General features: G+C 40.5%; 1 protein-coding gene across 3 annotated transcripts in view; it reads left to right on the top strand.

Annotated features, from left to right (window-relative positions):
- PHIP (PHIP subunit of CUL4-Ring ligase complex) overlaps positions 1 to 16,165 on the top strand; it is a 308,803-nt gene that overhangs the window by 271,910 nt on the left and 20,728 nt on the right. For all 3 annotated transcript variants that reach the window (XM_077812726.1, XM_077812725.1, XM_077812727.1), the window contains 4 exons: positions 3,952 to 4,077; positions 10,572 to 10,644; positions 11,246 to 11,296; positions 11,649 to 11,798. In XM_077812726.1, the coding sequence (XP_077668852.1) occupies positions 3,952 to 4,077; positions 10,572 to 10,644; positions 11,246 to 11,296; positions 11,649 to 11,798 (400 nt within the window). The remainder of the gene's footprint in view (positions 1 to 3,951; positions 4,078 to 10,571; positions 10,645 to 11,245; positions 11,297 to 11,648; positions 11,799 to 16,165) is intronic.

The following is a 16,165-nucleotide window of genomic DNA, read 5'->3' as shown; positions in this document are numbered from 1 at the left end:
TCATTACTGGTGCCTCCCTTTTGAGTCACAGTGTACACCTGGGAGATCATATGGTACAGATCGTCTGGACCTCCATCAGTCTGGAATGCGTATCAGCTTACTAGAACTCAGTGTGGTCCATTGAGCCTGCAATGCCTTCCTCCCATGACTCATCCAATCCAAACACTTTCAGATAACATTGGACAATATGCAGCAATATCTTATATAAAGAAGCAAGGGGGAATGAGATCTCTCTCTTTGTGCATCATATCACATAACTCCATCATAACTCCATCACATAACATATCACATAACTCCATCAACACTATACTTACTAGGGATGCAAAATTCCCTAGCAGACTGCCTGAGCAGATGTTTTTCCACAAATCACGAATCAGAGTCATGATTTGGTTATCAATGACATGTTTGCTCAGTGGGTAATGCCAGCCTGAGACCTTTTCGCCTCTCATGTGAACAGGAAGCTTCCTCAGTATTTCTCCAGAGCATCCCTGGGAAAGACTTATTGGGAGATGCCCTCATGTTGTGGAAGGGCCGCATGGGGTATGCTTTCTCTCTAATTCCTTTGATACCACATTTTTTCCCCTGAGCTCTGCTGAGATAGAGGACAGAGCTACACTAGAAGTGCTACATCGGCACAGAGAGGTCTGCATCGGCATATTTACTCCATTGCACCCAACTGGCCAAGACAGGTCCGGTTCACTGATGTAAGGAAGCTTTTGGTAGAGCCAACCATGAACATCCGCACATTGCCGGACCTTCTAACACAGCACAGGGGCAAGGTCACAATCCAGGGCCACTGCAGTTCAGAGCCTGGTATTTGGATCGGCATCGGGGATAGAACACTCATGTTCCAAGAGGGCAATCCATCTTTAACCAAAGTGGAAAAGAGTCTACGAGAAGCTGTTCCTCAGCTAAATGGAAGTTTTCCTCAGTTTGGGTTCATCAACACAATTTGTCTCTGGACTCTGTCAGAATCCTTGATATATTAGAATTATCTCTTTACCCTTAAGCCTTTGGGTCTTGCATTCAATTTCCTGTAAGTGTATTTAGCAGCAATCAGTGCTTTCCATCCTCTAGTGCAGGGGTGGCCAACCTGAGCCTAAGAAGGAGCCAGAATTTTCCAATGTACATTGCCAAAGAGCCACAGTAATACATCAGCAGCCCTCCCATCAGCTCCCCCCGCGCCCAGCACTTCCCACCCACCGGCAGCCCTGCCGATCAGCACCTCTCCCTCCCTCCCTCCCCGCACCTCCCGATCAGCTGTTTTGTGGCGTGCAGGAGGCTCTGGGGGTGGGAGCGGAGGAACGAGGGCACAGCAAGCTCAGGGAAAGGGGCAGGAAGGGGTGGAGTGGGGGCAGGGCCTGTGTCAGAGCCAGGGGTTGAGCAGTGAGCACCCCCTGGCACATGGGAAAGTTGGCGCCTGTAGCTCCAGCCCCGGAGTCGGTGCCTATGCAAGGAGCCGCATATTAACTTCTGAAGAGCCACATGTGGCTCTGGAGTCACAGGTTGGCCACCCCAGCTCCAGTGGATAACTGTATGATTTTTCACATACCATCACAACTAGATTTTTTAAGGGAATTCTCAGATCCTTTCCACCAGCGATGAAGTCCGCACCACAGTGGGACCTCAGTTTTGTTCAGTTGTCTCTCACTGAGACTCCCTTTGAGCCTCTGGCTCCATGCTCTATGATCCATCTGTCCATTAAGGTGGCCTTTCTGATAGCCATAACATCCAGAAGAGTCAGAGAACTGGGAGCGCTTATGGCCATAAGTCATCTGGCCTGGATGTTTTAGACATAACAAATCCTGCATCTTGGCAGGGGGTTAGACTTGATGACCCTTGCAGTCCCTTCTAATCCTATGATTCTATGGTGGGCCCACCATATAGTACTTTCTGTAAAGAAAAGGTCCCCCCACTCCAGATTCATACCTAAGGTAGTTTTCAAGTTTCATATGAGTCAGGTCATCCACTCCCCTGTATTTTTTCCTAAACCACGTGCCTTGGAAGAGGAGAGAGGACTGCAATCTCTGGACATCCGGAGAGCTTTGGCCTTTTATCTGCAGAGAACAAGGGACATTACAAAGACACCTAAACTATTTTTTCCCATAGAGGAATGATCAAGAGGTCAACCTATATCGGTGCATAGGCTTTTGAAATGGATCTTGCGTTGTATTACTCTGTTACCAACTAGCTGGCATCCCCCCACCAGAAGGGGTAAAGGCTCATTCCACCAGGAGCAAGCTACTTCAGCTTCATCTCTGAGTGAGATACCCATACTAGATACATGTAAGGCAGTGTGATGGGGTATGCAAACCCCACACTGGTCAACAAGGGGTTAAGGAGCTGGTCTGGGCTCAGCCAGCTCCACCCTGCTACACCTGCAAGCGATGCACAGACTAGAGGGGGAGTTTAAAGGAAGCAGAATAGCTCATTTGGGGGCAGACAAGAGAAGAGCGCAAATCTGCAATTCGCAGCTCCTGAGAAGAGCTGAGTGAAGGCAAGATCTCGCCCTACAACAACTGCCCAAAGGTCCCTCCCTGATAGAAGGGAGGACCTACTTCAGATACACCCCTAGAGGGAGGCATTCCTCTCTCTCTTGTATAGACTCAGTTTGTTTGTGTTAAGTCACCTAGTTTTGTTTATGGACTATCCCAGCAGAGGAGAGACCTGAAAGTGAGCTGGCTGAGGGCCAAGCAACAGGAGGAGGCAGCTGCCACCCTAAGGAAGAGGGAGCTATCACACCATGCACAGCAACAAGGAGCTACCAAGCAATGAGCTGATCCCCTGCACATTTCCTTGCCACAGATAGTGAATTTTGGGCAATCGTGCAGTGGTAGGAAGTGGCCTTGGGAAGGCTGTCAGACCTTTGATAGTCCTCACAGGGCCCTGGGATAACTGCATCTCCCCTGGTGAAGTCTCTAATAATTTGCCATGAAATTTTACTTGGGACATGTCATTAGCCTTTGGAAACAAGAGACTGTTAAACTTAAGCCTAGCATATTATCACTATGTAAGGAAGAGCCTATCTTCCTTCACTTTATTTTTAGCACATTGTGGAATTGAGTACCATGTTCACAGAAAGCACATTTATGTAGTCTTGGTGTGCATATGCACCCAGTAGAATATATTAATTGGTCTTCCAGTTCACTCTGTCTGGTTTCATAATTATTAGGGGGGAGAAAAGGTTAGGACATGCTTCTTAGAAATTTCTTCCATAGTGCTTTGCAATTGCAAAATAAATGGAAAGTTGGGCCTACTCTCAATTTCCATACCACTTTTAAGAATGAATTTAGTTTGAAATGAGGGGTGTCCTCATTTTTTGACAATCACACAACATGGAACATAGTAATAGTTGCATCTGTTTTTTAAAATGCTTTTACTTGTGTTGTGATGCAGGCAGGGACTACTGTTCTGTAACTGGGGGGCTGTATTCATCAGAGCTACTCTAAGGGGTAAGGGAGAGAATTCTAGCTGTTGCTCTAGGATTCTGCCTATCAGAGGAAAAATTTTGTCCCCCTTACCCATCTGCTTTAGGAGGACAAGGACCAGGCCTGGGCAACAGAGAAGAGCTGTAGGTAACCAGCTGAATTGTCTGGGAAGCATGGGAAGTACATTCCTCTGAGCCATCTTCTGATTGACTAGTGGTGAGGGTCTCAAAACTCTCCCCCCGCCCCGCCCCTTTCACTCACCAGCCACATACCCTCCCCATGTACACCAGACACACACGTAGGAGCCGGAAGCAAGAGAAAGCTGTCTGCTGTTGTCCAGGTAGAGAGCTTTATAAGAGTATATGATTTCTTGCTCTAACCAAGAAATGTAATTTTTGGCTGTTATTCCTTTTTAAACTGCTTGAAAGAAGATATGGGAGACTTCTTTTAAAATTTTAACCTAGATATTATAATATGTAACTGTTCAATGTCTTCTATGTTTGTTTTTTCCTTCCCCACAAAGGCGGCTTTCTTCACTTATGTGGGAAGTTCGGTACATAGAACATAATACACGCACGTTCAATGAACCAGGAAGCCCTATTGTTAAATCTGCCAAATTCGTTACAGATCTTCTGCTACACTTCATAAAGTGAGTTGATGAACAGATCTAATATTTTTGTTCTGTTTTCTAACAATAGATAAAAAGTGACTAGTAGCTAATTTTGCATGTTAATGTGAGCCTGCCATCTACTCTACAGAAGGTCAGAAGTGCAAAACATTTATGTTTAGAAAGGGAGAGGGGAAACTCAAAGGCTATGTAAAGAACATTATGTCAGTTACTGCAAAATAGGATTCAGTTTAATGCACTGAAGTTTATAAAACAAAACATTTCAGAAACAAGGAATTGAATAATGACAAATTAGAAATTGAATCTGGACATTAACATCCTAAGGTTTTTTCCCCAGGAAGTATTTATGTAGAGTATCAAGAAATATTTGAAACTTTCTAAAAGCAGAAATGTACCAATTACTCTTGAAAGGGAAATTTCAATATTAAATTAATTATGATATATAGTCTGATTTTTCATTTCCTACATGAGCTTTCTGACAAGTGATAGATTTAGTGGTTTGTACAGGGCACAGATACGAAAACAATCTCTTGAACATAGTATTAAAACATGGAGCTAATAATATAATACTTGTAGAATTTCATTCTAAAACATTCCCATTTGGTGTAACTAGAGCTAGTTGGAAAATGGTAATTGTGTTTCATGAAAAATTGAAAAATGTGTGTGGTTTGCAAAACTTTTCATTTTTTATTATAATTTTAAATAAAATATTTTGAGAATTTTTGATGTAAAAACCTACTTTCAATTTATTTTCTTCCCCCTCCACTCCTTTCTCCAGTGGAAAAAAAGTAAAGGGGAAGTTTAAAACAAAAAGGCAAGGGAGTGATTTTTCAGTAGCGCAGTCATGGCCTCTTAGACCAGATGGGCCCTTCCAGTATCATACTAAAATTCAGTAGAGAATAGGAATAAGAGTCTTTGTCAGCATTTTATTTGTTTAACAATTTATTAATATACCATGCCATCTCGATCAGACCTATCTAGTCATTCTACCTCATTCTATTGAGGGAGTAGATCAAAGAGCATTAGAGAATTGTTAGTGTGCGGCAGCAGGGTCCACACGAACAATTAGTGTGCAGCAGGGAAGTGCCAAGTAGATTTACATCCCAGCTTGTCACCAATTAAATGTTTGTGTAGACAAGTCCTTAGACACATTGTATAAGAGCTGTCTGGTGCTTAAATCACAGAAATGTTTACCCAGTTCTTGTTCGTTGTCAGGAGCCACACACAGGGTACATGTCTGTACTGTAGTTAAACAGCCCTTAGCCTGAGCCCAAGCCAGCTGACTTGGGCCATCCACAGGCTTTTAATTGCAGTGTAGACATAGCCATACTCAACCAAAGAGCTCAAATTGGGGGCAAGGCAGGTCCCTAATAGCACTAGTGAATTAAAGAGTCCGCTAGGTAAAACTACCTCCATAAGCCTCTTGCACAAAAGAAGCAAAATGGGAGCTGAAGAACAAGATCCTGTAAAAATTTCAGTAAAAGATATTGTCTGTAATCCCACCTACCCTTTGTGAGGGGAGTCCTGCAAACATTTTGATTTGGCCAACAATGGCAATACAAGTACATATAGTTGACGCCAAATCAGTATCTTGGGGGCGAGAGGCGCTTGCCCCAAACCCTTCAGCTTGATATCATGTAATAACCATCCCTTTTTCTGTTTTGGATAAGTTCTTATACCATGCCCACCACCATAATATATGAGCGCCTTCTAGTAGTACATTAAGCAACATGACTACATATCTGTCATGTGTTGTTTGTTCTCTCATCCTCTCCCCAGACAGAGAAGCGTGTGTAGTAGCATGTCTTGTTTTGGTCAGGTTTTTTTTTTCTTTCTTGTTGGGATTGGTCCCACTCAGTCCCTCTTGTTCTTCATTCAGTTACATGTAGTTGCTCACTCATTGCTTGCTCTCTGCTACTAAGTCCGCTTTCCAGGCCTCTGCTTCTGTAACTGTGGGGGCTCATCACTCCCTCCCAGCACTAGGGTGGCAGCTGCCTCCATTTGGGAGAGGAGCTGCCACTTCTACAGTCACAGCACAGAGTCTTCCCACCCTGCACATACCAGGCTCCCCACAGCCAAAAGGAGAGGATTGGGGTTGGGGCAGTGACCAGGTACTTTGCAATGGGAGTTCCGCAAAATAAATCCTCGGATACCAGTAAGGGGTAGTAGGATCCCCTCTATCCTGGCAGGGAGGAAGGTATTTCTCTCACACAAAACTGAGATGCTGCTAGTGTTGACACCCCCAGTACCCAAAGCACCTGCATCTCCTCTCCCTGACACCAGACTTATTAATACACACACATTCTATGTTGTGTATCAGTTAAATATAATATACATAATATTCCTAACACAAAAGCAAGGAAATTGTTTTAAGACATCAGCAGTATATACCCCCTATTCCTCCATCCACAGAGACACCACCCCTCATTACTAGAATAACCACTACACAATCTTAACTCTACTCAACTAGGAGTACCAGCCTTCCAAACTCACTGCCATTACTACCAGAAACAGGCCAGGCTTCTCTCTTTTCCCTTTCTCCATCTATCCCTTCTGTACCGTTCTGGAAAGTCACACAAACTCATGTTTTGGGAGGACAGTGTAGAAAAGCTGGCATCCAAGCTGGTTCAGGCCTGAATGGTTTTACAGAGAATCTTGGTCATTGACAAAATTACTGGTCTTTGTCAAAGAACCTCTTTTCCAATACAACACAAATGCCCCGACATTAGCAAAAGCTGTTCCCCATGTACCATTTGCAGATGCAGGGAACATTGCTGGAGATATATGACAAAAGGGAGTGTTGTATTACTTTCTTAAGGTGTTCAAAAAGGCTTATACATACCTCATCAGAGAATGGAGATAGCAAATATACTTCATGTTCTCCATCTGTTAACTGCTGGGCATAAGGATTTGGTTATGAAGAACATAATTAATTTTTTTCTTTTATTAATAAAATCATTGCATAACCTCAGAGAGACCCCCAGACTTTCACTATGCATTCATTTTTGACTTTGAACGTTGAAACTGGAGAGGCCCAAAAAATTGAGAGACTCAGAATGTGAATTGTCTTAAGGCTCACTTGCAACTGGTTGAACTCAAATTAATGAACAGATTTACTTGAAAATTCCCAGAAAATTGAGGCTTTATTCAGATTATGCGCTGAACCTGTGGGGCAGACACATTATACTTTACATACACAATAAAGGTTGAATTCCAGCTTTAAATATAATATAGAATACAGTGTTAACAATAGCATCACTACTGCTCCTCCATAATTCTTTGGGAAAAAGTAAACAAATGAAGGTCTTCCATTAGATAGGAATCTAGTCCTACTTTTTATAAGCATGAATTATCATATTAAATCATTAGAACACAAGGCTCTAGTATGACAGTTTTTCTTCTCAATCTTACCCTTCATATTGATCTTCAAAACAGAATTGTTTCAAGGAAAGTTCAGAAAAGCTGCAGCGGTTCTATATTTGTTTGACAAAGTCGTCATATATGTTCAAATCTGTATTAATTAGCTGAGAGTGGGCAAATAATACTTATGAGCTATATCACAGAATGTTGATTAGCAAATGCATATTTAAATAATTTGAGAAGAAAATATCTACAGATTCATTTATCTAGTAAGCCATAATTGGCTCATAAGGAGATGATCTAGCACAGCAGTTCTCAAACTATGGGTTGGGATCCCAAAGTGGGTCGGGACCCCATTTTAATGGGGTCACCAGGGCTGGTGTTAGACTTGCTGGGCCCCGGGCTGAAGCCCAAGCCCCACCACCCAGGGCCAAAGCCCAAGCCTGGGGGCTTCAGCCCTGGGCAGCGAAGCTCAGGCACTGTCTTCAGCCCTGAGCAATGGGACTCAGGTTACAGGCTCCCTGCTTGAGGCTGAAGCCCTAGGGCTTCGGCTATTGCCCCTCCCACCTGGGGCGGCAGGGCTCAGGTCGGCTCAGGCTTCAGTCCCCACCTCCTGGAGTCCTGTAGTAATTTTTGTTGTCAGAAGGGGGTCACAGTGCAGTGACGTTTGAGAACCACTGTTTGATATGCATTTCTTAATATTGCCTCAATGTATATGTATTTACTGGAGTCACTGAAACTTATCGTTTGTGACTTTGACGCAGGATGTATATTCTGTGAAGAGCCCTCAGATATTTTAAAGTTATTGCACATGTGTAGCAACTTGCCTGGAAACATCAATGTTTCTGTTTATTTTGTTTTCAGAATAGTAAAGGTGATGTGTAAATTAATTCCAGTTTATAAGTCAGTGTTTTAAGCTACATAGTAAAGGAGCAATAAAATATCCCAAAACAGTAAATCTGTGTGCTTTTAGGATTGGGAGGGTTTTTGGTAGCATTCCATGTATTTCTTATTTTCTTTTAATCCATTGTTCCTACATGCTTGTTTGTTGACTAACATCTAAACACAAAAGTTGCCCTGGTTTAACTAAAGATACCTTTTTTAAAAACTGATTTAGCAAAGCTAGTGCAAAACACCACGTGGACATTCTTATTTTGGTTTAATAATAGCTTGTATTGTTTTAGTTTGTGCCCATTAAAACACACCTTTAAATCAGCCCCTGCAGCTTCTTTGTGTAGATTAGGTCTGAGTCTGTAAGTTATATAATCACTGACCTGAAAAAGCAGAACATCTCGCAGATGTTGTGATTGTCCTTTACTACTCTCGGCCCTAGGCAATTAACATTTTTATCAGTGACTTGAAAGAAAACAAAATCATTACCGATAAAATTTGCAGATCACACAAAAATTGGGGAAGCAGTAAACAATCAAAAAAGGACAGGTCACTGACAGGGTGGATTTGATTTAAATCACTAGTCAGGAAGTCTTGATTTAATCATGGTTTTCTACATAAAAGTGCATTCTTGTTGGTTGTTATAGCCTTAATACATATTCTTCACAACTCAGAGATAGATGTAGGTTTCATTTTTAGAGGGTACACACTATATATTTTTAAACTGATTTATTTTGAAAACTTTTCAGATTAGTTTTACAGCTATATCAGAAAATGAATGATTGTTTGGTTATTTTATTTACCAAAGGTAATTGAAGCAGATATTTATGAAGTCACTGGGAGGTGAACTATCCCCAATTCAATAGGTTAATCATTAACATTTGGAAGATTTTCTTGCCTTGCTGTATTAGGAGGAGAACATCACCAGCCAGACATTTAAATTGTTTTATTTAACTAAAACAACAACATTAAGTATTCTGGATTTTTTTCTTCAACCGCAAACACATTATATTTTAACAAAACAAGTATATGTCCCTCACTTCTCACATTTATCTCCAGACTTCTTCTCCTTGTTCAGATCTGTTCTGCCCCCAACAATCTTCTATTCATTGAACTTTTTGAAACTTTGCACTTTTAGAGAGAGGTAAGGAATTGATTCTGTGTACACAAATTTGCAGAGGGACAATAGAGTTAAAGTCTGCTATGTCTCACCTCTCTCTATTATTTATTTATTTATTTAAAAATATTTTTGCTGTTAACAAGCATGTTACCTCTGGAGACAAATCCACAGTTTGAGAACTGCAAAACTAAGCATCTCTGATGGTATCTTCTAGACTGAGCACTGAGTCCCATTGGGTAGATAGAAAGATTAACCTAAATAATCTATGTAGAAGCCCCTGGAGTCCCATAAAATTGGGTCCCTAATCCATGAAATATTGGAACTCATCTACAAAACTTTTCTTAAACATTACATTTTAGGTTATGCTCCAAGGTTTTGTATTCTAAGAGGTTAAATCCCAAAATAATGTATTTGGGATAAAGTCTAGAATTTTTATAACTGATTATTTTATGCTGAAGGAGTGACATTTTTAATTTAAAAATATCTGTTACTGTAAAAAATTAGCCTTGGCAGAATTAGATTTTTATCGGTAAATGTTGATTTCTCCGTACATACACACATGCCAACAGAAAATATTTCCGTTGATGATAACTAAAATTTACAACTCAGCAAAGTAAGAAAAATGCTTATGAGTAACTTACTAGATTTTGATATAAGGATAGTTACTTCATGTATTCTGACGTGATGTTAAAACTTAATAATCGTTGAAACGCAAGTAAAGTTTTTGAATCTCAACATCTACTATCATTGAGTAATTATTGTCTGATCTCCCCATTATTTCCTGTAACTGTGAAAATTTAAATTGATAAAAATGAATAAAAGCTTACAAATAAACATCGATATCAGCCATCGAATTAAAAGAAATCAAATTATGCCAACCCTAAAAATAATCCGTTAATATTTCATATATTTTGAGAAATTTAGATAATCAGATTTGTGGAGGTTCCTTACAAATTCCAGTGTAATAAACTAACTTTCTTATTGCTATATTTCTGTGTAGAATTAGTATGGCATTAATCAGTATTTCTGTAGTCATGATTATGTATGACTTGAAAAAATGTGTTCCACCTCTAAAAACAAGTTGATAATACACAAAGGGATGAAAATATACACCTGTTAACGTACAATATTTCTTGCTGTACAGAGACCAGGCTTGCTATGATATAATTCCATTATATAATACAATGAAGAAGAAAGTCTTGTCTGACTCTGATGAGGTAAGCTAACAAAAGACCACCAGCATGTCAAAATTCCACTTTGATTTTTTTTTATTCTGTTTGAAAAATAATTGTTTAATGTGAAAATAGCTAAGAGTAACCCCAGTATGATGTCTTAGTACACTGCACTGGTGTTCAAGAGAAATGGGGTTTTGCTTCCTGCTGCAAAGGCAGTATATTCGGCCCATTGTGAGAGGATAGAGAATGCCCTGTGCCATCCAACTGCAGTCCTTCAAATCAGTTGAGGAGCAGTGGGTGAAATTCCCCCCACCCTCCAAACCAGAGGGCTTATGTGGTACATAAACTTTGTGCACATTGTCTGTACGGGAGTGAATTTCACTCCACATTTACAAACTCAGAGACGTTCTAAACTGCTTTTAAAAAAATGGTGGTCATCATGTTTCAGAAATTTTAGGGTTAGGCAGGAAAATGTGATTGAAAAAAACAGCAAGTTTCTCAGGGTTCTTATGTGGAGCACCTTCCAAAGTGACAGAGAGAGAAATACAAAGAACTGAAAGTATAAATACAGTATGTAAGGAAACAATTTCTCAAATGTGTTTTATATTTTAATGTTGTACGACTCATATTTTTTTGCTCAAAGGAAGAAGAGAAAGATACAAACGTGCCAGGGACGTCCACTAGAAAAAGGAAGGTAATATTTTCCCTTACTTTGCTTCAGTGATTTATATCACTGTAAATAAGTGATCTAATCTAAATCTAAAATCTAAAAAAGGATTATACAAGAAACATTAAAAACTGAAATGCTCTAGGGAGGCATAATCCAGTCTTTAAAATATTATGTATCTTCCCCCGTGAGTCAACTTTAACAGTAGTAGTTTCTTTATTAGCTGTAATGTTAAAAACATTTTTACCTGTTCCATTATGTATTACTGGTTTGCTAATGATGCGTCACACCTTAATTATTTTCATTTAATCACTTCACTCTTTAATTTGTGAAAACAGGTAGGCTGATTAATATACAGCAGTCACTATTGCCATTTCAGGATCATCAACCCAAGCGGAGGCTGCGCAACAGAGCACAGTCATACGATGTTCAGGCTTGGAAGAGACAATGCCAGGAGTTGTTAAATCTTATTTTTCAGTGTGAGGACTCTGAACCTTTTCGCCAACCAGTGGATCTCCTTGAATATCCAGTGAGTATTTTAGTGGGGGCAAGGCTGGTCATAGTTTGCATACTTGGGATGAGAAGGAGTTGCAGCTATCTTTTTCAACAGTGTTTTATCAAAATCACTGTAGTGGCTTTAGTCTTATCTAGGCAACCTGACTCAATTCCTGAGCCTTTGGTCAGCTGGAGTAATCAGGATAAACTTAATAATTTGAAGCTCATGATCATGCCCTTATGCTTCTGAGATAATTATATAGTTAGATTTTTACCAAAGCAAAATGGTTATTTTTTGGCATTGTTTTTCATGTCAATATTTAATTATAGGCAGAGTTGGCAGCTGTGCTCATAAGACCCTATTTTTAGTAGCTTATAACCTAGCTAAATTCTAACTGTTGAGGCTAGAATTTCCATACCATTTGTCTGCCTTAGGCTGAATTACTTTTGTAAATTTCAGCAAAAAACCCAAAAACGTTTGGTTATTTCTGAGAACGAGCTGTGGGAAAAATACAAAATTTGGCAGGTGATAATCCTGGTGTCAAGGATGTGCCTTGTGTTGTACTTGTGAAAATCCATCCAAGTTTGGCCATATTACAAACTTCTGAAAATTGCAGTTTGCACATACTCAGCAGAGGTTTGTTAGAGACCGGTAGCATTATTTTCCAAAGATATTGTCTTACTGAGCATGCTGCATCCCCTCACAGCTCCCACATACCAAACAGATTGTGCATACACTGTCGCCACAAAGTGACTAACCCCTGCTTAATCCCAGTACTTCTGGGAAGGAAGGGGGATGAGCAGGACTTTTCCTGAAATTTCTAATGCTGGCTGCTGGGGACCACTGTGGTACCTGCCTGGCACCAGAACTGGGAGCAGAGACTCTGTCCCCTCTTCTCTCTGTTCTTCTACTGCTGAAGCACAGGAAGTGAGGAGGAGGAGGAGGAGAAAGCAGCCTGACTTGCTCAAATGCAGTTGAGCAAGAAGGATGGAAAGTTTGAGACAGACAGATGCAGGCTTAGTAGATGCAAGCTGGGGGCAGTAAGAAGAGTGACACACACTAGCAAGTTGTGTGTTTCCAGTGCCCGATCAACCAAGAGGACAGCCTGCTGCTGCTCCAAATACCCGATTAACTTGAATGGTGAAGGTCTGTGCTTTGGATTTAATGGTCCAAATCCCGCTGATGATCCATGTGGCAGTCACTATGGTTCAATATGATGGATCTTTATTTTTATTTCAGTTTGCTTTTTTTAAAAAGTAGCAGTTTACACTAAAAAAAACCCCTAGGCCATACACTCCCCCTTCACATCCCCATACCGCCGAGATGTGTAGTAAATGAGGCTGGGATTGCAGGTAGAGAAAGGATAGGTATCATGCTTAATGCAGATGAATTAGAATGCTGGAGTACGAGATTTTATCCCTGCCTCTTCCACATTTAAAATTTAAAATGGACACAAATCAGATGTCAAGAATTATAACATTCAAAAACCAGTCGGAGAACACTTCAGTCTTTTTGGTCACTCGATGACAGAGCTAAAAGTGGCAATTCTTCAACAAAAAAACTTCAGAAACAGACTTCAACGAGAGACTGCTGAATTGGAATTAATTTGCAAACTGAATACAATTAACTTAGGCTTGAATAAAGACTGGGAGTGGATGTGTCATTACACAAAGTAAAACTATTTTCCCATGTTTATTTTCCCTCCTACTGTTCTTGTCAACTGCTGGAAATGGCCCACCTTGATTATCACTACAAAAGGTTACCCTTTCCCCCACCACCCTCTGCTCTCCTGCTGGTAATAGCTCACCTTTCCTGATCACTCTTGTTACAGTCTGTGTGGTAACACCCATTGTTTCATGTTCTCTGTGTATATAAAATCTCCCCGCTATATTTTCCACTGCATGCATCCGATGAAGTGAGCTGTAGCTCACGAAAGCTTATGCTCTAATAAATTTGTTAGTCCCTAAAGTGCCACAAGTACTCCTTTTCTTTTTTACGGATACAGACTAACACGGCTGCTACTCTGAAACCTGTCATTATACATGGATCAGTAATAGCTGTACTCAGAATGTATAAAGTACTATAAAAATGCTAAGTACTCTGAAAAAACTCAGACCCTAGACATCTCAAATTAGGCACCCAAATTTAGTGCTTCAATTCCCTGTAAAATAACAATATAATCATCACCATATCTCCTAAGGGTTTTGTAAAGAATAATGCATTAAAGTTTGTGAATCACTTAGATACTACAGTGATGAGTGTTATAGAAAAGTTTGTGGGGAAATTAATAATTCTGTACTCAGTGTAGAATTTGGATGGTGTGCAGTCATTAACGTGTAGGCTACAAATGAATGATGAGAATTAAAAAAGCCAGACTAACTGCTCATTGACTGAACAACATCCCTCCTGTGCACTGAGTGAGGAGAGGTCCAGTAGAAAAATTAGTATGTGATCATGTAATTAAAGTCTGTGTCATATGCATATGCACAAGGGGGACAAGCTTAATTCTGGCACTTCCTAACTTTTGAGTACTTGACCCTGCAACACTAATGTCTTTTAATATACGGGGTTTTTTTGTGTAATAATAGTATTTTAGGTGTTTTCTACTCTGTATAGCTATATTTTTTTTTTTTTTACCATAGCCTCTGTTTGAATAATCCAATAGTCAGTCATGTTTACTCTTCTCTCGAGGTTGTTAATTTGATAAGATGTTCCTTCACATTTTCCTTCTAAAGTTATCACTACAGGCCTGAAAGGCCATCAGTGTTCACAGAGAATTCATCAAACATTTCACTAACTGATCCTTATCTAAGGGTGGTTTCCCCATTGATTGCAGAAGTTGAAAAAAGTCCAGCACTGTCTTGGATTTAGATGTATGTTGGAAAGTTCACCAAGTTATCGTTGGTTTATAAAAAATTAAATAAGTGTACAGAAATAGTAGCTGTCCTGTTGTGTTAACTGTTGTTTTGGGTACATTTGTGAAAGTTCTTTGGAGCAGTCTTAATCACATTAGAAGAGTGATGCGCAAACTTTTCCATTTGCATCCCCTCCCTTGCCAGTAATGGAATCTGTTCGTACCCTCCTCCCCATTACTGCACAGCCAGCCAAAGCTTCCTCAGCAGCAGAGCTTGGGCTGAAGGCAGAGCTGGGGGTGGGAAGGGATGGGGATGGAGCTAGGGCTAGAGGCAGAGCTGGTCCAGGGGTGGAGAGAGAATGAGGGCAGGGGGTGGAGTGGAGCTGGGGTTGGGAGAGAAGCGAGGCTGGGGATGGAGCAGGGCTGGAAGCATTGTGCTTTCTCCCTGCCTTTGGTGGGGGCTGGCCTGGGCCCTGCTGCGCTGCGCCTCCCCTCCTACCTCTGAATGTTTCTTCACACCCCCATAAATGGGTGTGCCCCACAGTTTGGGGACCATTGCATTAGAAGCTAGGTTACTCCCTTGTATAGAATTTTCATACAAACAGAGAGCGGTATTCTCACTGACTATTTAAAAAATGAAGTGGGAAACTAACCTTAACTAAACTCCATTTTCTCCAAATGAGAAGTGGGTTTACCTTCAACTGAGCTGAGCTAGCTGGTGCACTGAGCAGCAGAGTTGAGGCGCTGCCTATTCTGTGGGGCTGCCTGCCCTCTTGTACTGGAGGGGAAGAAGCAGTCCCAGGGAAGTTGCTTTCCCTGCCTCTGTGACATGATGCTGGCACGTAATTATGTGAGATCAGCATACACCTACCTAGGAGGCATATTCTGCCACCCTTCCTCTCAGTCAGTAGTACTTTACTGCAGAAGTACAGTAGTCCCACTGATGTTTTTAACCTCTTTTGCCAGTTTTACCACAAAATTTCAAGTTTTGTAAACTTCCAGCCAGCTCTAGTTACAATATTATATGGTTACAAATGTTTGTGCACATCTTGATAGCATTGCTGTATTCTTTTCTTTAAATATAAATGTTTTAAAATATATTTTACTTGTTCCTCATTACCTCCTGCTTTCAAGGTATTAGTTGCATATTATCATGCATTGATAAGGTTTTCTTGTTGCTGTCTTTTGTTGTGAGCCATTGAGTTTTGCTTCAACTTGCACCTTTTTGAAGTGAATGTGATATTTAGCTGTAACTTACATAAAAATACTATATAAGACTTACTGTGCTTAAAAAAACTAAATATAATTTTGATACAACATAATCTTTTGGACCTGAGTTCAGAGACAGAAAGTTTTTCAAATGTTCACTTTAGCCATGATGATTTTCCCAAGGTCACACTCTATTTAGATGATTTTTCACTTACAGTACATTTAAATAGGAATGAGCAGCTATTGTAACTGCAGAACGTTTGAGTGTCAAATTTAGTTGCCTTGGAAATCTTGGCTTCCTCAGCATTGCTCTGTATTTAACAGGATGGAGAGCACG

The sequence above is a fragment of the Eretmochelys imbricata genome, chromosome 3 (genome assembly GCF_965152235.1).
Source record: "Eretmochelys imbricata isolate rEreImb1 chromosome 3, rEreImb1.hap1, whole genome shotgun sequence".
Lineage (NCBI taxonomy): Eukaryota > Metazoa > Chordata > Testudines > Cheloniidae > Eretmochelys > Eretmochelys imbricata.
Note: the sequence above shows the minus strand (reverse complement) of the source record. Positions and strands in the feature narration are given on the sequence as shown.